This window comes from Leptonychotes weddellii, chromosome 7 (assembly GCF_054177405.1).
Source record: "Leptonychotes weddellii isolate Sample4059 chromosome 7, ASM5417740v2, whole genome shotgun sequence".
In the NCBI taxonomy this organism is placed as follows: Eukaryota; Metazoa; Chordata; class Mammalia; order Carnivora; family Phocidae; genus Leptonychotes; species Leptonychotes weddellii.
In genome coordinates this window covers 26678460-26702997 of record NC_138375.1, presented here as the reverse complement: position 1 = coordinate 26702997, position 24538 = coordinate 26678460, and the positions used below count along the sequence as shown (strand labels likewise).

Here is a 24538-nt window from a genome sequence, read left to right as displayed (position 1 = left end):
AAAAGTCAATTTACTACCTTTAATATACAATATCTAGAAATCTGCATTCATATATTTAATTTTTTCTGTTTGTGAAATTCTTTTTCTGTTTTCTTTTTTTGCCTCAAATCTTCGAAATCATTACAAGATAAAAAAGCTACTTCTCGGGCGCCTGGGTGGCTCAGTCGTTAAGCGTCTGCCTTCGGCTCAGGTCATGATCCCAGGGTCCTGGGATCGAGTCCCACATCGGGCTCCCTGCTCCGCGGGAGGCCTGCTTCTCCCTCTCCCACTCCCCCTGCTTGTGTTCCTGCTCTCACTATGTCTCTCTCTGTCAAATAAATAAATAAAATCTTAAAAAAAAAAAAAAAAAGCTACTTCTCAAGAAGTTGTTTCTGAATGTTGTAAAAATCAACAAATCATTTCTTCCATATCAGATGTGCTTTTTTTCTTTTTTTCCTGAACATAACATTACTAATTAAGGACTATGTTTTTGTGATGCCAAAACAAGAGTTACCACCATCCATAAAAAAGCAATAAAACCCATCAATTGATTCAATAGAGATAGAATGATAATTTAAATATTTTCACTTTCCTTTTTCTAAAGTTTTTGGGTTGTCATATGGTTTAAATTCAATCCTTGGTAACAGGTTTCCAGTATTCAATATAACAAGAAGTTATATTTTACATACGAAATTTGAAAGTAATGTTCTATTAAAAATAAGATGCTAGGAAGTAAAACTAGAGTCCTAGGACAAAAAGCACAGAGTTAGACTATTTGCTGACCTATTGTGACAGGCTTCTTTGTTGTACTTTTGAATAAGAAACTAATGACTTTTGTAAAATTTAGATGTTAAACACTTTTTAAGTGGTAAAATTTAGCCATGGGCTCTGTGAATATACTGGAAAGTACTGAATACTGAGTTGTGCCATTTTATTTTATTTTATTTTGTTTTATTTTGTCTTATCTCATCTTATCTTAGAGATGAGTGTACCCCAAGCAGCGGGATGGGGAGGGGCAGAGGGTGGGGGAGATAGAGAATCTTAAGCAGGCTCCATGCCCAGCGTGGAGCCTGACTTGGGGCTTGACCTAATGACCCTGAGATCATGAGCAGAAATCAAAAGTCAGATGCTTAACCAACTGAGCCACCCAGGCACCCCCGAATTGTGCCCTTTTAATGGATGTAAATTATATCTCAATAAAGCTGTTAAAACAAATGAATAATAAGAAAAATTGTTGACAGTAAAAAAACAAATTAGTTATGGGTTAATTTCCTAAACAGGTTTTTTGGTAATCTCCTAAACAAACATGACTTAATATATCTGAAATGGAAATAGGAAATTACATTTTCTCTTCTCTTTCTTTTTTCTTTCTTTCTTTCTTTCTTTCTTTCTTTCTTTCTTTCTTTCTCTCTCTCTCTCTCTTTCTTTCTCTCTCTCTCTCTCTCTTTCTCTCTCCTTCCTTCCTTCCTTCCTTCCTTCTTTCTTCTCCACGCCCAGTATGGAGCCCAACATGAGGCTTGAGCTCACAACCCTGAGACTAAGACCTGAGCTGAAATCAAGAGTCAGTATATGTGCTGCCGAAGCGAGCACTGAAATTAAGAGTCAGACACTTAACTGACTGAGCCACCCAGGAAATTACAGCATTTTCTTCACATGACTTAGACACTTTATTATCCTTGTGAATCATTCATATAATCATTCAATAATCAGTCTCTATTCAACTATGAATTACTCTAGAGTAAATTGCCTTTAGAATAGAATAGAATTTATTTATATCTGTGAAACTTCTACTTAGATTTTTTTTAAGATTTTATTTTTAAGTAATCTCTTCACCCAAAGTGGGGCCCAAAGTGGGACCCAAACTCAGAACCCCGAGATCAAGAGCCATATACTCCACTGACTGAGCTAGCTAGGCGCCCCCTACTTAGATTTATAACAAAAAAAATTTTATGTTGTTTGCTGCTAACTTGTTATAATGCTAATGACTCAGAGCTATTTACAGATTTTTTTTTATATTCCTGATTTCCTTTTCTTAATTTTCAGAACATGAACCTTCGAATGTTCCTCAAATGTTGGCTTCTGATGTATGTCTAAATCTCAAACTTCCCACTGAAATATCAGAGAAACCTTTGTCACCTTCACCGTCTGATCTGGTACTAAATTTGGTATTGCTATTCAGAGGTTATAATAATACATTTGCTAAAATTTATTATGATTACCTGCATTATTTAATTGTATAGATGAAATGAGCCTAAATTGGCATTCTATGTAGCTTTGTTGGAAAGATAAAAAAAAATAAGATTTCAATATTATGCCCCAAAGTATTGTAAACTAAGACCATAACACATACTTCCTGCAGTTTTCCCTAAGTTAGACTCATATAAGCTCTTCTTGCCTTTAAAATTAAATCTCTCTTTTTTCCTTTTTTAACAAGGGCAAAGGGTGCAGACTGGCCCTACAGAGTAAAAAGAATGTAACCCTCTTTGATTTTATGTGTTTTGGTTCAGGTTGGACACACTTACATAAATGTGATTGACATTAAAGCTGATGATCTACCGGAATTGCCTGTCAAAGAAGAGCCTTCAAATGATACTATTATCAAACAGCCAAGTGATCATCTGGAGGCCCCATCTTCTGCAGAGTTACATTATATGGCAGCTTCAGTTACAAATGCTGTTCCCCTGCACAGTTTTAAGAGTGAAGGTAATAATTTTTTCCTACTTTTTAAGTAGATTAAAAACATTTGAAAAATCCTTTAATATAGCATTGTTACCCCTTCTTAAGTCTCTTAGCTCTTCTCCTGCAAACCCGCTATACTTTTGGATGTTTATATTCACATTTAGAAATGTTCTTTTGGCAGGGGAGGGCAGAGGGTGAGGGAGAGAGAATCTCAAGGAGACTCCATTCCCAGTGCAGAGCCTGATGTGGGGCTCTATCTCATGACCCTGAGATCATGACCTGAGCTAAAATCAAGAGTTGGAGGCTTAACTGAATGAGCCACCTGGGCGCCCCTAGAAATGTTCTATTAATCTTCTAACTACCTTGTTTAGAAGGTTAGAAAATCAATCTTTGTATGCTTTTCATATTCTTGATAGAGTCTGCCAATTCCACTATGGATTTATTTTTTAAACCTGCGGAAGTGTCTCCATCCTGTCTGGCTGGAAGAAGCTGGAGAGCAGGCAGTACAGAGGTGAAGGAGCCTGGAATCACCCCACCTATACCATCAGAAATACAGCAGGACAAAGGTGAATGCCCTAAATGTATAACATGACTCTCCCCCTTCCCTAAATTACTGATATATAGAAACAAGTTATAAAACTTGGTAATTGCAAAAGAAACCAGGAAAAGGCTTTTCTCTTGCTAAGGAGAGTGGGCTCAGATAGGTAAATGAGGTAGAGTCATGGTTCCAAAGTCATGGTTCCATTATTTTGCAAGGAGACTACAGATCTGTTTGTACATATGTTTTTTCTTAATTAAGGAGCTAAAAATAAATATCCTATGGGATGTCATGAGTGCTTTGGTGTTAAAAAGGAATTCTCCTATTTAAAAAGGTGGGAGATTCTAGAATAGCACATAGAATATACACAGGTATTTAGCCAACAGTAAAATATTATTAGTAAAATAATATAGTTATAGTTATAAATTAGGTTGCATTATTGTAAAATATTTGCAAGATTTAGAAGAATATTTCTCCAAAACCTAAAGTTATTACATCCTATGAATGATTAATCTTTTTTTATTTAATTAATTAATTATTTATTTAAAGATTTTATTTATTTATTTGAGAGAGAGAATGAGAGAGAGAGAGCATGAGGGGGGGAGGGTCAGAGGGAGAAGCAGACTCCCTGCCGAGCAGGGAGCCCGATGCGGGAGGACTTGATCCTGGGACTCCAGGATCATGACCTGAGCTGAAGGCAGTTGCTTAACCAACTGAGCCACCCAGGCGCCCATGATTAATCTTTTTTTAAAAGATTTTATTTATTCATTTGATACAGAGAGAGCATGAGGAGGGGGAGAGGGAGAGGGAGAAGCAGACTCCCCGCTGAGCCAGGAGCCCAACTCGGGGCTCGATCCCAGGATCTGGAGATCATGACCTGAGCCGAAGGCAGACACTTAACCACCTAGGCGCCCCTGATTAGATTCATCTTAATATGCCATCAGACTTCCTGCAGCAGAAAGCCAGTCTGTCTTCTGGGTTCCACAGCTGCTAGGAGGAGTGCACCCAGCCTTGTGGTTGTTAGATGCTTGGGGGCACAGTCCAGCCCTGCCTGCTAATTGTGTATCAACAGTGGGCACTCAGGAGATGTGAGGAGTAAGAAAGGGATGGGTGGCCGGGAAACCTCACGTTAGGATGTGTCAGGGCATGTCTGTTACAGCTGTGTATACCAGTAAGTGCTAGCATGTCAGATTTTGAAGCCTTGGCCCATTCTCTCTCCTGTCATGGGGCTGTTTGGTGTATAGGTATTGAAGGGAGAATGTATGAAACTAACAGTCTTTTAGGCTGGGGAAGTGTGTGGGAAATCAAAAGAGCTTGACTTCTAGATTCAAGTAGAACAGACCTGGTTTTTGGTCCCAGCTCTATCCCTTCATAGTTTGGATACTTTTTGCAAGTAAATTAAATTTATCTGATACTTACTTATATCTCTGTGGGATACAACCTCATTGGGTTATCATGTGGGTTACATCTAGCCAATGCCTTTGGGCTCCCTGGGGCTTCTGGGTGGTGCAGTCAGTTGAGCATCTGACTCTTGGTTTCGGCTCAGGTTGTGATCTCAGGGTCATGGGATTGAGCCCTTCGTGGGGCTCTGCACTCAGCGCAGAGTCTGCTTAAGACTCTCTCTCTCTTCCTCTCCCTCCGTCCCTGCCCCCCCATGCTCTCTCTCTTGTTCTCTCTCTCTCTCTCTCTAAAATAAATAAATAAATCTTTAAAAAATATGCCTGTGGGCTAGTTTCCCTTCATTTCACACCAGTCAACTTTTGAAATTCTGCCAAACTGGAACCAGACGCATCTCTTTGTTACCCCTGAATATCCTCGGCCAGCATTTCAAATGACCACGAGCTACAGGTTAATTTCTTTCATCAGTCAGATCAAGTCTATTCAGCCTTTTGGAAGATCCTTCTCTGGGGAGACTGGCTACAAAAATATATCGGTGGACCCTTCTACTCTTATTAAAGAGAACAACTTTAAAATGCCAATTTAAAAGGATGTGTTTTATATTTTGAAAATATTCCATCATGGTATTTACATAATACACCTTAAAGATTCAGAACCTAGTTACATAATAGAGTTGAATGGATTTGTATTATAGGAAAAGGCTGGGAGGAGGGACAGGGTCCCTAGGTATTTAAAACAAAAGCAAAGCAAATGATAAATTCCTACTTTTAGTGCTACTTGCTCACCATTTTGAATGACAGTAGTTCCCTATTTTAGAAACTATCTCCAGTAGGAATGCTTTCAGCTATTAATAGCAAGCAGAGCTTTGCTGGCCAGAGAGAATTTTTCAGGGTCAATGGAGCTCAGTATTTAACCCTCTAGGTGATTTTTCCTATTAGTCAGTGGGAGTAGAACAGATTCTCTAAAGAGAGGGAAGCTAGTTTCATTATGTCTGTAGGCCATTCTGGATTTTGAGCATGTCCAGCTCTTTTGCTGTGTTTTCTACTCGAAGTTTGTATAGAAAATTCTTTCCTGAGAGTGACTAAGGGAGACACTTTAAGCTGCTGAAAACAGGAAGGATAGATGGTAAAGTACTCTGAGAGTCAAGCTGGAGAAGGTCAGGCCAGGCGTTCCTGACAGGCTCGGTCAGTAGAGCATGTGACTCTTAATCTTGGGGCTGTGAGTTTGAGCCCCCTGTTGGGTGGAGAGATTACTTAAAAAAAAAAAAGGTAAGGCCGAAATGGGTAGTGGAAAGTGACACAGCGGCCATTGCGTGCATTGCAGTTTGCCATTATCCTCTCATGGGAAGCCTCACACTGGCCTGGGGCTGAATCACTTGTTTAGGGATTCACATTTTTCAGAGTATTTTGTTGCATAATTTAGTCTTCACAAAACCTCTGTAAGTTAGGTAGTTCAGGCATCATAATCCTCATTTGACCAGCTGTTCAATAAACACTAAGTCAGGGGCCAGATATCAGGGCTCAAGAAGAGCGTAATACCAGCCTCTCTGCTGGGTGCTCACCTAGAGGAGGAAAGGAAGGCAGAGAAGCAGAAGGTTGCGATACAGCTTGGGAAGTGCTGTCAAGGTGGTCTGGATGAGATTCTTGGGAAATACAGCATCTACTCCATCTCTAGGGGGGACGGAGACATTTAGGAGAGACACCTCAGTGGAATCTTAAAGGGAAGCAGGACTTAGTGAGACTGAGAGACTAGATTGTGCAGTGACGTGGAGGTTTGATGGAGATTGCAGAGGCTGAGAGAATTAAAGTTTGCTTGGAGGCAGTGGAGTGGTTTTGTTTGTTTAAGACGTAGCAAGAGATGAGCTGGAGAGGGAGACAGAGGAAAGACTGAATGGCATTGTCCTCATACTGAGGCATTTGGATTTTTAAGATGAAGGAATTAGAGAAACACTGAAGAATTTGAGGTGGGAAAGGAACAATATCACATTTATGTTTTAAAGGATCTGTGTGGAAGGTGAACTAAATAGGGGTAAAATAAATTAGAGATAGAGATGCTATTTGGGGTCCATCTATTGTGAAAGCTTCAGCTAAGCAATGGTAGTAGGAATGGAGGTTTTGGTTGCTAACCATCAATATTTGGTGTTACTTTGGATCTGAAGGAAAGAGAAGAACCTTGAATGACTCTCAGGCCTCTGGCTTAGGAACGTGAGTGAATGATAATGCTACTCACTGAACTGGAGAATCAGGAAGAGGGAGCAAGTTGGAGGGGCAGAGCTAGGAGTTTCAATTGATAGGCTTTTGGGACAACCTAAATGAGATATCCAGGACATAGGTGGATTTAAGGGCTGGAGCACATGAAGATGTCATGTGAATTTGAGAGTCACCTGTGCACCAGTGATATCAGCCAGGGAGAGTGCGTAGAGTGAGACGTGAGCTGGGACGGGCACCCTGGAAGTACTGATGGGTCAGAGGGGTGGGTGGCAGAAGAGAAGAACAAGAAGACAACGAAGAAGGAAGAGCAATAGAGGGAGGAGGAGACCCAGAAGCCGGAAAAATAACACATTTAAAAAAGAAGTGTTTCAAATTTGGGACAAGAATCAATTGAGTTTAAGAGTAGGGAGAATCATTGGCTTTGATATTGGTCTTGGGAGGTTTAATGTTAGCCTGACATCCCATGTAGAGTTGGTGGTGGCCCATAGTGGGCCTAGCTTTTACTGTGTGACACTGTTGGTTTTCAATTCGAGTTTTAAAAAGTCAAAAATAGGGGCACCTGGGTGGCTCAGTCAGTTAAGTGTCCGACTCTTGATTTAGGCTCAGGTCATGACCTCAGGGTCATGATATCAAGCCCTGCACTGGGCTCTGTCCTCAGTGGGGAGTCTGGTTGAGAGTCTCTCCCTCTGCCTCTCTCCCCAAGCTCTCTCTCTCTCCCAAAATAAATAAGCAAATCTTTAAGATAAATAAAAAGTAAAAAATATTAAGTTGCTTTTTGATGAAGTATGTTTTTGTAGCAGAGGGTAAAAGTAATATTCAAACTGCCTTCTATATGGAGTTATGTGGTAATAGTAATACCGTTATGTATTCTTATCTCACCACAGACAGCTCTCCAAAGTTGAGAAACTGAAGTGTTATTTCTGGGTGTATTGAAACAGATTTAGAAGGGAATGTTATGTTGACTTAAAATGAGGTCTTCAAAAGAATTAGATCATCAGCATCTACTTCTCCCTTAATTCTAATCTATTCTGTTATTGATTACCTTTATTAATATTTAGATATGCCGAAGCCAGATTTTCGATTCAAAGAACAGAGCTCAAAGTCAGCTGCTGCAGAGGATGATCCGCTGTGGGAGCCGCTGCAGGATGTGTCTGCTGCTCGTCCTGCGCAGAGCTCTGCAGCTCGCCGGCTCGAGCATCTCACCTCTAAGCTTCAGGAAATTGATGCACAGATGTTAGCAATACAGAACATTGCTGAAAACATAGAGCAGGATTGCCCCAGACACAAAATGCTAGATCGACATTGTGATACGGTAGACTGTCTTTATTTTAGCTGTTTGTTACTGAGTTATTAGATTTGTAATGTGATGTAATTTTAGACATTTGATTTTTCAAAATAATGGGAATTTTTTTTTTTTTTTAAGCTAGGGTTTCTCAACCTCAGCATTATTGATATTTGGGCCAGATAATTCTTTGTTGTGGAAGACTGTCATGTGCGTTGTAGGATGTTTGGTAGCATCCCTGAATTTCACCTGCTAGCTTTGCTGTAATAATAAAAAAATGTGTTCAGACATGGCTAAATGTTCTCTGGGGGACAAAATCGCCCCCAGTTGACAACCACTGCCTTAAACTTCTAAGACGTGAACCAATGCTTCCTACCAGGAAAAGAAATATATCGAATTACAAAACAAGAATGTGGTTTTAAATGAACCCTGCTCATAATGGAGTATCATTTTCTGCAGCAGGATTTTTTTAACTTTATAAAGATACTGTTGTCTTTATATTTGGAATTCTCAGTTTCTTTTAAACATTTTATACAACAGGAATGTGGTCCTTAGAACGTTTTCTGTGTCTTTAAAAAATACCCATAAGACAGAGATTATTTTTTCTTTTTTTTAAAGATTTTATTTATTTATTTGAGAGAGAGAGAGAATGAGAGACAGAGAGCATGAGAGGGAGGAGGGTCAGAGGGAGAAGCAGACTCCCTGCCGAGCAGGGAGCCCGATGCGGGACTCGATCCCGGGACTCCAGGATCATGACCTGAGCCGAAGGCAGTCGCTTAACCAACTGAGCCACCCAGGCGCCCAAGACAGAGATTATTTATGTGTATTGGCATATCATGGTAGTTAGACAAATAGGAAGTCTCAAACATGAATTAATTATTTTGCACAAACCTGTTTTTTTTAGGAAGTAAAATTTACATAAAATAAAGATTAAGGAACAAAATAGTAAAAATATTTTGAATGTGTTAAAGCCTTGTATTGGGAAATGCAAATTGGTCTGCAGGATAAAAATTTCATCATTGACTTACCTAACAAATACTCTAGGTTGCTAGCAGGTTGACATTTTAAAAGATGTGTTTATTAGGTTTATAGTATTTCTTTAATTCAAACATTTAGCACATATTAAAAAGTTAAGATTAAACTTATGTGAAACTACACAGAAAAAACATGAGGTAGGACTACTGTTAAGTAATAATATTATGATGTTTATTTGGTTGTTTTCCTTTTTGTTTTTTTAACCCACACTTAGATCTAGCACTTCACAATGAGTGTTAAGTGTTAGAGTCATCTTTGGAACTCCTTATTCTAAGGAATCACTTTCCAAAATGGCCTTATGTTTTAGTATATTAAGCATATCTACAGCCAAATATGTTATGTACACTTGAATCTAGTCTTGATCCTGGCGTGCTCCAGAGTCCAAGAATCGTTTCTTCATCAATAAACATTTATCAATCTTCTTCTACCTGCTGGGCCCTTTGCTAAGTTCTGGGAATAGAAAGATAAATAAGGCATACATAGTCACTACTCTCAAGCAGCTTAGAATCTAACAAAAGAAGATAGGTGTATACACCAGTAAGTACATATGAACAGGGTTGGTGAGAACACCACAGGTACACATGACCTGTTGTGGCTGGACAGGTAAGTAAGTGAAGCTGTGGCATCAGAGATGGCTTTGTAGAGGTAACTCTGGAGTTGGTAATGAATCGATATTCACGAGTTAGATAAGGAAGGGCTGATGAAACACCGTGAGGTGGAGGTTGATGGTACTGGGCTTTAAGACATCTGGCAGGAGAGGAAGGTAGGTGTGTGGATAAGGAATGATGGGAAGTATCGTTTGCCGTGTCAAGTGGTTAGGATTTTGTCCTATGCTATAAATAGGCAGGAGGGAACCACTGAAGAATTTTAAGCAGTGAAATGATGTGATCAGACACTCTGGCAGCAGTGTGGAGGGCAGATTGGAGAGAATAGGCTGAGAAGAGGGAGATCAGGTGGGTCACAGTGGTTCGAAACTTGCTGCTCATTGGAGTCATCTTGGGAACTTGTTAGAAATGCAGACTTGTGGGCTCATACCCCTGAGATTCTGATTTTAAGTAATTCTGGGGTGGAACCCAGGAATTTGTGTAATTAATAAGCTTCATGAATGATTCTTATGCAGCTAGCTCTATACTGGGCTTACTGATTGATGTTTGGGACCCACTGAGTACCAAGCCAAGAAGTAATGATAACCTGACCTTAAGCATTGGGGATGGAGAAGGATGTAGCAGGACTCAGAGGGTATTGGGCTATGGGAAGGTGAAGAAGAATAGATTCACAGTAGTATCCAGATTTCGAGCCTGGGTGAATGGGGGAGTCATTTTCCACAGTAGGGAAGAAGTCTGTGTGTTTTGGGGGAAAAGAGGCACAGTGATTTCAGTCAGGAACATTGTAAATTTGAAGTGTGAGATTAGTAGGCAGTTGGATATATGCTTCTGGGGCTTAGGAGCTAGATTTGGGTTGATGGTACAGATTTTAGAGTCCTTAAGAGGAAGTTAAAATCATAACAGGGCACTCACCCAGAGAGAATACACTGAATGAGGAGAAAAAGAGGGTAAAGGACAGAATTCTGCGGGTGCATGAACTTTTTTTTTTTTTAAAGATTTCTTTTTCTTTTTATTTATTTATTTGAGAGAGAGAATGAGATAGAGCATGAGAGGGGGGAGGGTCAGAGGGAGAAGCAGACTCCCTGCTGAGCAGAGAGCCCGATGCGGGACTCGATCCCGGGACTCCAGGATCATGACCTGAGCCGAAGGCAGTCGCTTAACCAACTGAGCCACCCAGGCGTCCCGGGTGCATGAACTTTTAAAGATGATTCAACAACGAAGCATGAGAAGGAGCATTCTAAGGTAGTTAAGAGATTCAGGAGAAAGCAAACCAAAGGAAGAGTCTCAAGAAGGAATTTCCACAGATCTGGATCTATTAGATAAAAGGACAGCTGTGCATGTCATGATCTTTTTCAAAAATATACATGCCAGCCCTACTGAATCTGGAGTGGTAGGCTGGGGACAGAGGAGGGGACAGTGGCTTGGCAGGGGGGAGGGTGTAGATCACACACATGTATTTTGAAAAAGTTCCTAAAAATTCTGTTACGGCGCCCCTCTCAGCCCCCGTCTTTAAATGCTGGAGGACAGGGACTGTGTCTTTTGCTTGGTAACATGGCAGGCATTCAATACATGTTTATTTAATGGTTGTCCCTGCTCTCTCAGTTTGGGATTCTGACAGTAATAAAATCACATCTTTATAATAAAGACTTATCACCAGAACAGTTGTTAATAATGGTAGTGCAAGCCTGGGAGACAATTTCAAAGGAAGTTTCCCAAAGGAAGGTGGATCAAACTCCATAAGTATTTAGTTTGCTAAGGTGACTACTTCGAAGGAACTAACACTAATTTAAATGAGAGATTTTGGGATATTGTTTTAAAATGTTCTCATCCTATTATAATGCACACATAGATACACAGATTGTGACTTGTTTATTTTAATTAAGAGAACAGACTTCAAGCCTGGAAGAGACAGAGGGATACTTGTGGACAAGCACTGACTACGGGCTTTGAAGAACTTGGTTCAAATCCATGTCTTGCCACTAAGAAAGTTACTGAATTTCTCTGGGCCCTGTTCTCACATTTTTAAAATGAAAGGTTTTGTCTAAATGGTAGCTAATGTTCCTCCCCAGTCTAAAATTATCTGATGTTGTTTTCCTTATGATGTCTAAAAAGGTTAAATCATTTAGACTACAAATAAGTAAAAATTTCCTTCTCTTCACCCATCCCCACATTTAGCTCTTATTAGATTTAATCCCATTTCTTTCACTTGTTACCCTAATATTTAAAAGGTACATAAGATGATTTAACAATATTGTGAAAATCTCAAGCTATAAAATTCTTTTTTTTTTGAGATTTTATTTGAGAGAGAGACAGCGAGAGCAGGAACACAAGCAGGGGGAGAAGGAGAGGGAGAAGCAGGCATCCCAGCTAGCAGGGAGCCCGATGTGGGGCTCGATCCCAGGACCCTGGGATCATGACCTGAGCTGAAGGCAGACGCTTAACGACTGAGCCACCCAGGCACCCCTCAAACTATAAAATTCTTAAGTTATTTTGTTGTGTGTATTTTTCTACAGGTTGAACCTGAAGATCACATTGAATTGTCTTCTGGTCCTGAATCTGAAAAACCATTGGCTTCAAAAGCCATTGGCATTTCCGAAGGTGTGTGTGTGTGTAGTGGGGAGTTGGTGGGGGGGGCTGAAGCCTTGCTTTGAAAGAATAAGTATTGCCCTTTGGGAGCTAGAGAACTAGGAATAGTTTTCATTTGTGAGCCCAAGCCCGCAGTCCCCTAATTTAGATTAGGATTATTCTTGTGATAATGTGATTGGCTCCCACCCAGGCCATTGTTTTCCTGAGAAGCCAATGCTATAGCCTCCTAGAATGGGGAGCGTTCAGCCACACACTTGCTGAGGGTTGCACAAAGCTTGGTGCTGAGGTTGCTGTTTGTCCCTGGTCAACTGCAGAATTGGGATTTGAGGTTCTGGTTATATGGCCAGGCAGTGGTGAAATAGTATATGTTTGAATTTCTTATTGAAAGAATGAAATTAGGGTAGTTACTTAAAATTTCTACTGTATCCATAGTTGTTTATCCCTGCATTCTCTTTCATTCAGTCTTGTCAGCAATTTAATGTGGTTTTCTTTTCTTTTTCTTTTTTAAACAGGCTTTGGTTTGATTCTGTTGTTTAATTTTCTTTTTCATAAATTTCTACCCCTTAGCTTTACTATTTCTTTGGTTTTTGAGGGCTTAACCTGTTGTTGGCTTTTTCCTAACTTCATTCTTTCTTTTTTTCTAATATATGTATTTGAAGCTGAATATGTCCCTGCAAGGACCCAGACAAGAGCGCTGATATGCATCATGTTTTGGTGTTGTTTTGATCTAGATAGTTTGTAATTTGTATTAAGATGTCTTTTAGCTCATAAAAGGGATATTTAGCTTCCCAGTATTATGGGGTTTGGGCTATATTTTTATTCATCTATTCATTGCATTATGATTAGATAAGTGTATGATAATGGCAATTCTTAGATATTTGTTAAAATTTCCTTTGTGGCCTGGGATGTATAGTCAGTTTTGGTAAATGTTTACTTGAAAAGAATATGCGTTTACTGTTGGTTTATGTAGGATGTGTGTGTGTGCGCGTGTGTGTGTGTGTATACACGTACATAAGGTGTGTGTGTGTATGTTTAGTCAGGCTTTTAAATTGTATATTTATACATATATATATGTTTAATCAAACTTTTAAATTGTCCAGATTTTCTGTATGCTTTCTGATTTTTTAGTTTGCTTGCTCAGAAGCGTGCATTAAAAATTGCCCACAGTGATAGTGGAATTTCTCCTTGTGATTCTGTTAAATGTTGCATTATATAGTTGAAGCTATGTTATAAAATGATTATGTTCATTATTGTTATATTTTTGGTTGAATTTTGCCCCTTTTCTCATTAATGACCCTCTTTATCCCCAATAATGTTTTTAGACTCAACTTTATCTACTATTAATATTTCCCTGCTATATCTTTTTTGATATATTTAATTTTTAAAAAATTTATCATGGACAATTTCAGTAGAAGACAGAATAGTATAATTAACCTTCATGAACCCTATATCCAACTTTAACAGTTATCAACTCATGGTCAATCCTCTTTTATGTATACACCCACTTACTCCTCCCACCTTTTCCTGGATGATTTTGAAGCAAATCCCAGATAGCATATTATCTACCTATAAATATTTTGTAAATATGTCTAAAAGATAAGGTTTCTTTTTTTTAAACACAGGCATAATAATATTATTGCTCCTTTTAAAAAATTAATATTGTCATATATCTAATCAGTGTTTCAGTGTTGTCAGCTATCTCATTTTATAAAAATAGCTTATTTTTTTATTCTAGTTGGAATCCAAGTGAAGTCCATACATGGCAGTCGTTTGATGGCTTATAAGTCTCTTTTAACTTCTTGGTGCCTTCTCTCTCTTTTCCCCCTTGCAATTGATTTGTTGAAGAAACATAGATGTTTGTCCTGAAGTGTTTTTCAGAGTCTGGATTTTGCTAATTGATTCTCTATGGGGTCATTTAACATGTTTCTCTTGTATTTTCCGTAAGTTAGATATTCCTTTATTTTCAAGTTGAGTGATTATGTTGTAGTTGTGTCCAGCATATAACTAGATCTCATTTTTTTTTTTTGAAGATTTTTATTTATTTATTCATGAGAGACAGAGAGAGAGAGGCAGAGGGAGAAGCAGGCTCCCAAGAAGCAGAGAGCCCGATGCGGGACTCGATCCCAGGACTCTGGGATCATGACCTGAGCCGAAGGCAGACGCTCAACCATCTGAGCCACCCAGGCGCCCTAGATTTCATTTTTAAAAGTAGTTAATTTATGTGTCTTAATCATCAAATATAATTATATTATGTATATTGTGATTACTGATATATTTGTGCTTATTTCTATAATCTTATTTTGTGCTTCCTATTTACTATGTATTTTTTTCTTTTTGAGCTGCTTTCTTTCCTTCTCTTGGATTGGGTTTTCTGTATTCTCTCTTTTCCTCTCTGTTGGTTCAGAAATTACACATTCTGGGGCACCTGGCTGGCTCAGTTGGTGGAGTGTGTGACTCTTCATCTCAATGTCCTGAGATCGAGCCCCACCTTGGATGTGGAGAGTACAGAAATTACACATTCTCTTTTTAATCTCTTAGTGATTATTCTTGAATGTTCAATATCCATAGTTGAATTAAAATTTAAGGCAAATATATTTACCTCCTAAACAATATAAAGACTTTAGAGCTTTTAACATTGGTCTGCTCCCTCCCTCCCTCCCTCCCATCTTCCCTGATACTGTTTTCTAGTATTTTAGATCTGCTTTGTTTTTAATTTAGTCTCCCATGTCTTTTCAGTCAACACTTACTTGAACTTACCAGCATGTTTTCCAGTTTCTTTGCCTTCAGTTGCTTCTTTTGAAAAAATTTGTAACTCAAATAATGTAAATATGTAAACCATGAATGTATAAAACCAAAACACAAGTTTCAGGAAATAATACTTAACCCTTATTGCCTGAGATGCACTCTGGCAAAACTTTCTATTCTCTGCTATTGTTGCTCACAATTTCTTTTTGCATCTGCTTTCTTGAGGATTGCTTCCTTTTTCCTTCCTTTATTAGTTCTTCCATCTAGAGCATGTGAGTGGTAAATTCTCCTAGTCTTTGAAAACATCTTTAATTTTATTACAATTTATGAGTGATAGCTTACAGATGGGGACAGAATTCTAAGTTGATCCTCATTTTCCCTCAACATTTTAAGGATAATATTCCATTATTTACTGACATCTCTAATTGCTGAGTTTATACTGCCTATGTGCTGTCTGTCCAGTTACTGTTCTTTTATCTCTGAATTCTTTTAACATTTTCTCTTTATTTTTATTTATTTTATTTTTTATTTTTTTAAAGATTTTATTTATTTATTTGACAGAGAGAGAGATAGCGAGAGCAGTAACACAAGCAGGGGGAATGGGAGAGGGAGAAGCAGGCTTCCCGCCGAGCAGGGAGCCCGATGTGGGACTCGATCCCAGGACCCTGGGATCATGACCTGAGCCGAAAGCAGACGCTTAATGACTGAGCCACCCAGGCGCCCTCTTTATTTTTAGTTTATATTTTTGATACAAGTGTGTCTCGGTGTATATACTTTTATTTTTATGTATTTATTTTTTAAGAGCTTTTTCTTTTCACTTGCGGGGGGGGCACAGGAAAGGGAGACAGAGAATCCAGATGCAGGTCTCCATCTCACACCCCTGAGATCACGGCCTGAGCCGAAATCAAGAGTCGGACACTCAACTGACTGAGCCACGCAGGTGTCCTCAGTGTGTATATTTTTAAAAGTTATTCTAAATGAGAGTTGGAATGATTATTTAATTTTCAGTTTTAATGTTGGTTATTCTTCATCCATTTTCTTTTAGAATATTGCTTCCTCCCCATTCTTTCTGTTCTGTTTTCTAAAACACCTATTAGAGCTATGTTGGGGGTGCCTGGGTGGCTCAATCGTTAAGCGCCTGCCTTCAGCTCAGGTCATGATTCCAGGGTCCTGGGATCGAGTCCCACATCAGGCTCCTTGCTCAGCAGGGAGCTTGCTTCTCCCTCTCCCATTCCCCCTGCTTGTGTTCCCTCTCTTACTGTGTCTCTCTCTGTCAAATAAATAAATAAAATCTTAAAAGAAAAAAAAAGAGGGGCGTCTGGGTGGCTCAGTTGGTTAAGCAACTGCCTTCGGCTCAGGTCATGATCCTGGAGTCCCGGGATCGAGTCCCACATCGGGCTCCCTGCTCGGCAGGGAGTCTGCTTCTCCCTCTGACCCTCCTTCCTCTCATGCTCTCTGTCTCTCATTCTCTCTCTCTCAAATAAATAAATAAAATCTTTAAAAAAAAAAAAAAAAGAGCTATGTTGGACCTTCTCACTTTATTCCCTGTCTCTTAACTGTTAATTGCCACCTTTTTATCTCTCAATGATGTACTTAGGGTGATGTCCTCAGATCTGCCTTTTAGTTTACTCATTTTCTCTTCTGCTATATCTTTGTTATAGGATTTAATTTTTTTACTATATTCTTAATGTCTAAGTTTTATTTCTTTTTCAAATCTATTTGCTGGATGTACTGTCCTGTTCTTTTTTTATGGTTTCTATGTCTTCTTTTATCTATTTAACGATTTTAGTAATATTTTGTGCCCTTTCAGATTGTTTTACTTCATGTGTGTATATTTTCAATTGTCAGATCTGCATGCTCTCTTTTATGGTGGTTTCTTTGTGCAATTTGTAATTTTGTAATTTTTCATTTGTAATTCCCCTAATCTTTAGGGGAGTTCTGCTGGGTTGTATATGTTTGCCTTTGATGTGGTTTTGTATTTGCTTCTTGGGATCTACTGAAGTAGAAAATTTGGGGGACAAGTTTTTATATACATTTCTTGGCTTGTAGTTGCTGTAGTACATAGATAGTATAAATTCAGATCCCATACCTGTTTGTGGCATGACAGAGGTTTTGTTTTGTTTTTTTTAATTATGTTAATCACCATACATTACATCATTAGTTTTTGATGTAGTGTTCCATGATTCATTGTTTGTGTATAACACCCAGTGCTCCATGCAGTACGTGCCCTCTTTAATACCCACCACTGGGCTAACCCACCCCCCTACCCCCACCCAGAACCCTCAGTTTGTTTCTCAGAGTCCATAGTCTCTCATGGTTCATGACAGAGGTTTTGATTTCTCAGAGTTGACTCGTTTTTCTCCCATCTGCTATTCAGGCAGATAGAAAACTTCTTTGCTGCTTCTCCAGGGTTTTTATTCTTATTTTATGGACAAAGCTATTCTTCAGTGCTCTGGGTCATATGAAGGTAGCTTAGTTCTCTCTACTGCAGATGGCAGAAACCACATCTCCTTTCTGTATGGACTCTCCCAGCATCATTGCCCATATATTGCCCAGCTTTGATTCCTTTTTCTTTCTGGCACTGGGGGATTTCTTTATTTATAGGGCTTGGTTGCATATTAATCTATTTTTTTAATTTAGCATTTCTTCTCTGTTTCTATAACAGGGTATGAACCTGTCTACTTTAGCTCAGTCTGCCATGTTTTCTGAAACTGATAATAAATTTAATAGTTTTTTTACTATGAGGGAGATTAAATTTTAAATATATTAAATTATTTCATTATACAGTAGAAAGTTATCAAAATAATATGTGTAAACTTCTGATATATCTGTTGCCATGTGAAAGTGTTAACTAGGTGTTAATATCTTTTTTCCCCATGTGTTTTTTTCCTCTACTATTTTACTTTGGATTAGTATGTTTCCTGACTCATATGAATAAGGAGGCTCAAAGTGACAAAGAGGAGACTTCAGAAGCTGAATTTTCAGTAACAGAAACTCATTCTAGTCAAAAAACCTGTGTGTTTCCTTCTGCTGATTCGGCTCTCAGCCTCTTCAGTGACCAGAATACAACTTCTCCTGGTATTGTTCTTCACTTTTTTCATTTATACTCTTGTTTTCCAGTATACTGTTACTGAAGAGTATTTTATTGGGAACACAGTTGTGAAGGATTTGTGAAGCCATTTTGCAATATTTATACATTTCAGGGGAGGGAAGTTAAAGATTGTGCCATTTACTTGAACTTGATTGTCATCTTCCTAAGATCTATTGCAAGCATGTATCATTATCTCCAATAAGATACACGATTAGATATCTCCCAAGTTATTTTGCTAACTTATTAATGTTAGATATATAGCAACTGGACTTACTATACTATCTGATTTTTATAAAACTTGAGAAATTCAGACTCAGCCAATACTGAGAACCTGGAGTTTTAATTATGAAAACAAAACAACAGCTGTAGTTTCTGGAGACAGCCGCGTCCCAGATAAGGCTGCTCTATGTGCCCTGAGCCTGGTGTGAGCCTAACCTGCGAAGTGGATGCCATTATTAGCCCCATTGTACAGTTGAGAATATTGAGACTTAGACAAGTTTAGTGCCACTTTTCATTCTGTTTCATTTGGAGTTGGCAATTAAAAATGCTCTTCTCTAGTCCTAACGAACACATTTTGTCATATGAATAATAAATAGGTCATACTAAATACAACACTTGGACTACTGACAGTGGCTTTGAAATATTTTTTTTCTCTCAGCTATTGATGGTCAAAAATGATGAATTTACTAAGTGCTTATAGTAAGTTTTATTATTATTAAAGTAGCATAAGCAGTAAAAAATGCTATTTTTAAATGGCATAGTGGTTATTAAAAGAAAAGCTATTAAGAAGCTGCCTTTAAGTCTTATAATTTTTTTCTCTAAGTTCTTCCTAGATTCCATTTGTATTTTGGTCATCATCCTATGGGGTTGATCATTTCCACTTTACAGAGTTATGAAGATTGAATGTTGTATGTAAAGCACCTAGCTGAGAACCTGTTTGATTCCTCTGGGTCCTCAGTCATTTGTAGCTTTCGTCTTGACTCTTACGGGGGAGAGTTGACAGACAAGGTTAAAGAGGTGGTAGAGGGTATCTGAGAAGTGTACACTCCATTTTATATCAGGGCATCATTGGAGAATTCTGAGCAGAGAAGTGGAATGAGGAGGTTTTGAAGACTAGAATGGAGGCATAGATCGTTTAGTGAGCTGTTACCTTCATCTGACTTTGGAATAATAAGGGCCTGGACAGTGTTGTGGGAAAGCAGGAGACATTCTGAAGGCAGCTCATGTTACCCACTGACTAAGCGGATAAAAGAGGAGGAGAAGGAGAAACTGAATAGTGATTTTGTGTTGTCAGACTGTAGGAGCGAGGATATCCTAGCTCTGATGTCAGACTCTAGAGTACCCTAAGACCAAATGTAACATAAGGTGATGTTGGGTATATAAATGGCCATATTTAGGACCCAGTTTTTGACAGCAAGTGGAACTTGATGAGAGGTTTATGCTTGAAAAACAGATGTAAGAGCCTTTTACTTAATTATATAGTCAAGACTTGGTGCATCTGTTCTCAGCAAGAAATATGGAAAAAGGGAGAAAACCAAAGAGCAGCTTGTGAAATGATACCGTTGAGAGAGCACGGGAGGCCTCCCCAGGAGGGAGATGGACAAGCAGACTCCGGTAAAGGGGCTTGAGGGTAAAGTGAGTGGCTCACAGTTGCACAAGCTACCAGAAGGTCAAGAATAAAGACGGAATTTGTTAAGGACCTCAGGGACTTTCAGGTAATATCCAGAGTAGAAGACTGTTTGGGGACAAAGACAGGCTCAAGAATCTGTACGTACAGACTACTTAACAGTTCTGATGGTAAAAGGAAGTAGAAAAATAAGAGAAATGAAGTCAAAGATCATTTCAGGATGGAGATAGAGACGAACTCTTTAATGTTTAAAGGAAGAAGAAAACAAAGGAGTAGGAAAAGTGAGATTGAAAGTATACATTCAAAATTGTAATAGCTTCTTAAATTAGGATGCAAGAGAAGAAAAGAAAAATGTGAATAAATGTCATAACACATATAAAGATGGATAATTAAAATGTTTTTCTCTAGCATTCAATGTCTAATGTAAATTAAAAAGGAAACCAAATTACTATTTTTTAGAGTGCAGGATTTAGATGCCTAATGGGTGTTTCCTTTTCCAAAGTTGGCATCTTAGAAAGGTGGATAGTCATTCCCTTACTTCTAGTGCTCAAAAAAAGCTCAGATTTCCTCTTTTGAAATTGACTTCCATTTCTTAGCACATTCTTGTGAATGTTCTTAACAGTGGCAAATAATTTATTCACTGAGGATGGATTTAATTTTGGGTAACAGCCACAAGATTTCCAGAGGCATTTCTGATAAGTGGAGTAGATAATAAGGCTGAGTGTCACTGTTTGGAATTTAAAAAAAAAAAAAAAAAGGAATTGTGATTTTCAAGGAATAAAGTTGATCTATTGTGTTCAGTAAATTGTGAAGGCAGTCCCCAAAGGAAGAGTTCCAAAAATGGTTTGAAAATGAAGTAAGGATCAAATCTTCCTGTGTAACTACTGTTAAAGGTATTTATTTGGATATAATACTTTTCTGCCCTTTGATAAAAGGAATCAGAAAGAAATTTTATTTCACAGCAGGCAGACCTTTTATATCTGATTACTCTATAACCTACATCATTACCATTTTTTTTTCTTTTAGTAATTGAGGATTTTCTTAATAGTTAAATCTAAGGGGTGCCTGGCTGGCTCAATTGGTAGAGCATGCGACTCTTGATCTCATGGTTGTGGGTTTGAGCTCCATGTTGGGTGTGGAGATTACTTAAAAATAAAAAAAAAATCTTTAAAAAAATAGTTAAATTTAATTAATTGCTATTAAAACCTCACAAATGCCCCAACTCTGAGAACAAAGATAATGTAAAATCCTTGATTTGAAGATTAATAAATTAAAACAATGTGCTTAGGAAAGCAAAATTAATAGTAAAGACACGTGGATGTATAAGTCTTGGGGCAGGGTAGATTTGTCTAAGAAAGTCTTAACAAGGAGATGTTTTTGAGATCAGTTTCCCCTGTAGTAACTCAATTCTCTTTGAGGATTAAACATATCAAAAATTGAGTAGATTAGGTATTTTACTTTAAAGACATGTAGTTAATATTGGACAAGGTTTAAAAATTATTCTTTGGGTGCTGTTCTTCCAAGTAATGGCTTCTTGGAATTACATTAGATATTTTCCCAAATGTATTACTTTTAGACCATCAGAGCATTTTTTTTTGTTGTTGTTGTTGTTTTAGTAAATCACACTTCTGTATTTTAAACTGTGTACTAAGCAAAGAAGGATTGTACTTCCTAATAGCATATTTAAGAGGAGGATAAATAGGTTACACATATATATCTTTAAACCTATTTGGAGGTTTAAAAATATTTTAATTTTACTTTTATTTATCTATTTTTTAAAGATTTTATTTATTTATTTATCAGAGAGAGATAGCACAAGCAGGGAGGAGAGGGAGAAGCAGGTTCCCCGCGAGCAGGGAGCCCGATGCAGGGCTTGATCCTAGGACCCCAGGATCATGACCTGAGCCAAAGGCAGACGCTTAACGACTGAGCCACCCAGGCATCCCTAAAAATATTTTAATTTCTGGTTATATAATTTCCAAATCAGGTTAATAGATGGAAGTAGAAAAAATTATTGACCCCCAATTTTTAGTAATAATGTTTCTCTTCTTTTAAGGTGAGAATAACAGTGATGAGTTATTTGAGAGGTAAATATCTTTTAAGAATTAATTCACAGGTTTACTTAAGGTTGGGTATAAACTGTGTGGTTTGGAGATTTTGTTGTTCATGTGCATGTGAGCTTCTATACTACATATTTTTTCATGGACTAAAAAAGAATATAATTCTCATCGGGAATGGAGTATTTTAAGAAGCTGAGGATTGCTTTATTATATCCTTTATATACCTATGTTTTAGCATAAGTAATTAGAATGCAGTAGACTGTGTTTGCTATACCTTTCACTGCATGTGTATTCAGCAGGCAGGACAGGTAGAGGTTATCTCCTGAGCCTTATGTTTGCTTTTTTTTTTTTTTTTTGACACAGAGACAGCGAGAGAGGGAACACAAGCAGGGGGAGTGGGAGGGGGAGAAGCAGGCTTCTCGTGGAGCAGGGAGCCTGATGCGGGACTCGATCCCAGGACCCTGGGATCATGACCTGAGCCGAAGGCAGACGCTTAATGACTGAGCCACCCAGGCGCCCCTTATGTTCGCTTTTTTAAGAGCACATAAGAAGTCATCAATTACTGATGATTAGACTTGAGCTGAGGATTACTGGAAAGTAGAAGGAACATTAGATCTGTGTTTATTATTTTTGTGTTCATTTATGCTCTTAGAGGACATAACTTTTAAACTTTACATGTTAATTTTTGCTTAATGTAATTAAATTGTAGATACTGACTTATATTTCTCAAATTGCATTTGAAAATGAAGCGTTTCAGTAGATCCACTCCAGAGGACTGGATTAACTGATATTGCAGACATTATTGAGGACCTTATAACAAAAGATGGTGTCTCCAGTGAGGAGCTCGGTTTAACAGACCAACAAGCTAAGAATATCTCCAGGTAATCTTTGAATAATTCATTTTTAACCCATTTAAAATGTTTGTGGTTCAAGAATATTCAAAATTGGCCATATTTTAATGTGATTTTTATGAAACAAACACAAAACTTAGGTTTTTTTCTATCTGGGGAGTTTTCCCAAGGTCTCATTACTTTATTTTATTTTTGTTGTCATTATTATATCTTTATTTATTTATTTTGAGATTTTTTTAAATTTCAGTATAGTTAACATACAGTGTTATATATATATATATATTTTTTTTTTTTTTTTTTAAGATTTTATTTATTTGACACAGAGAGAGCACAAGCGGGGGGCGGGGGGGGGAGTGGCAGGCAGAGGGAGAGGGAGAAGCAGGTTCCCCGCTGAGCAGGGAGCCTGATGTGGAACTCGATCCCAGGACCCTGGGATCATGACCTGAGCTGAAGGCAGATGCTCAACCATCTGAGCCACCCAGGCGCCCAACATACAGTGTTATATTAGTTTCAGAAGTACAATATAGTGATCCAGCAGTTCCATACTTTACTCAGTGCTCATCAAGACAAGTGCATTCCTAATCCTCTTTACCTATTTTACCCATCCCCCACCCACCTCCCCTCTGGTAACCATCTGTTTGTTCTCTATAGTTAAGAGTCTGTTTTTTGGTTTTTCTCTTTTCTTTTTCGTTGTTCGTTTGTTTTGTTTCTTAAATTCCACATATGAGTGAAATCATACGGTATTTATTTATCTTTCTCTGACTTATTTCACTTAGCATTATACTCTGCTCCCTGGCTCCATCCATGTTGTTGCAAATGGCAAGATTTCATTCATTTTTATGACTGAGTAATATTCCATGGTGTATACATACCACTTCTTTATTCATTCATCTATCAATGAACACCTGGGCTGCTTCCATAATTTGGCTATTGTAAATAATACTGCAATATACATTGGGGTTGCATATTTCCCTTGGAATTAGTATTTTTGTGTTCTTTGGGAAAATACTTAGTAGTGGAATTACTGGATCATAAGGTAGTTTTATTTTTAACTTTTTGAGGAACGTCCATACTGTTTTCCAGAGTGGCTGCACCAGTCTGCATTCCCACCAGGAATGCACAAGGATTCCTTTTTCTCCACATCCTCACCAACACTTGTTGATTCTTGTGTTTTTTATTTTAGCCATTCTGACAGGTGTGAGATATCTCATTGTGATTTTGATTTGCAGTTCTCTGATGATGAGTTATGTTGAGCATCTTTTCATGTGTCTGTTGGCCATTTAGATGTCTTCTTTGGAGAAATGTCTGTTCATGTCTTCTGCCCATTTTTTTAATTGGATTATTTGGTGTGGGGTTGTGTAAGTTCTTTATCTATTTTGGATACTAACCCTTTATTGGATATGCCATTTGCAAATAGTTCTCCCATTCAGTAGGTTGTCTTTTAGTTTTGTTGATTGTTTGCTTTGCTGTGCAGAAGCTTTGTATTTTGATGTAGTCCCAATAGTTTATTTTTGCTTTTATAAGCCTTGCCTCAGAAGACATGTAGAAAAATGTTGCACAACCAATGTCAGAGATAGTACTGCCTGTGCTCTCTTCTAGAATTTTTATGGTTTCAGGTCTCGTATTTGGGTCCTTAATCCATTTTTAATTTATTTTTCTGTTTGGTGTAAGTGGTCCAGTTTCATTGTTTTGCATGTTGCTGTCCAGTTTTCCCAACACCATTTGTTGGAAACAACGATCTTTTCCCATTGCATATTCTTCCCTGATTTGCCAGTGATTAATTGACCACATAATAGTGTGTTTATTTCTAGGCTCTCTGTTCTGTCCCATTGAGCTACGTGGCTGTTTTTGT

At 38.1% G+C, this 24538-nt stretch overlaps 1 protein-coding gene across 8 annotated transcripts in view; it reads left to right on the top strand.

The window, feature by feature from the left end:
- The window catches only part of CPLANE1 (ciliogenesis and planar polarity effector complex subunit 1), a 144119-nt gene that overhangs the window by 99414 nt on the left and 20167 nt on the right, over positions 1 to 24538 (top strand). For 3 of the 8 annotated variants that reach the window (XM_081826006.1, XM_081826007.1, XM_081826008.1), the window contains 8 exons: positions 2017 to 2132; positions 2487 to 2682; positions 3075 to 3224; positions 7863 to 8116; positions 12240 to 12324; positions 17971 to 18135; positions 21832 to 21862; positions 22585 to 22716. In XM_081826006.1, the coding sequence (XP_081682132.1) occupies positions 2017 to 2132; positions 2487 to 2682; positions 3075 to 3224; positions 7863 to 8116; positions 12240 to 12324; positions 17971 to 18135; positions 21832 to 21862; positions 22585 to 22716 (1129 nt within the window). Of the gene's footprint in view, positions 1 to 2016; positions 2133 to 2486; positions 2683 to 3074; positions 3225 to 7862; positions 8117 to 12239; positions 12325 to 17970; positions 18136 to 21831; positions 21863 to 22584; positions 22717 to 24538 lie in introns of those variants that run through there. The other 5 variants (XM_081826013.1, XM_081826009.1, XR_014146887.1 and 2 more) reach the window with 4 other exon arrangements.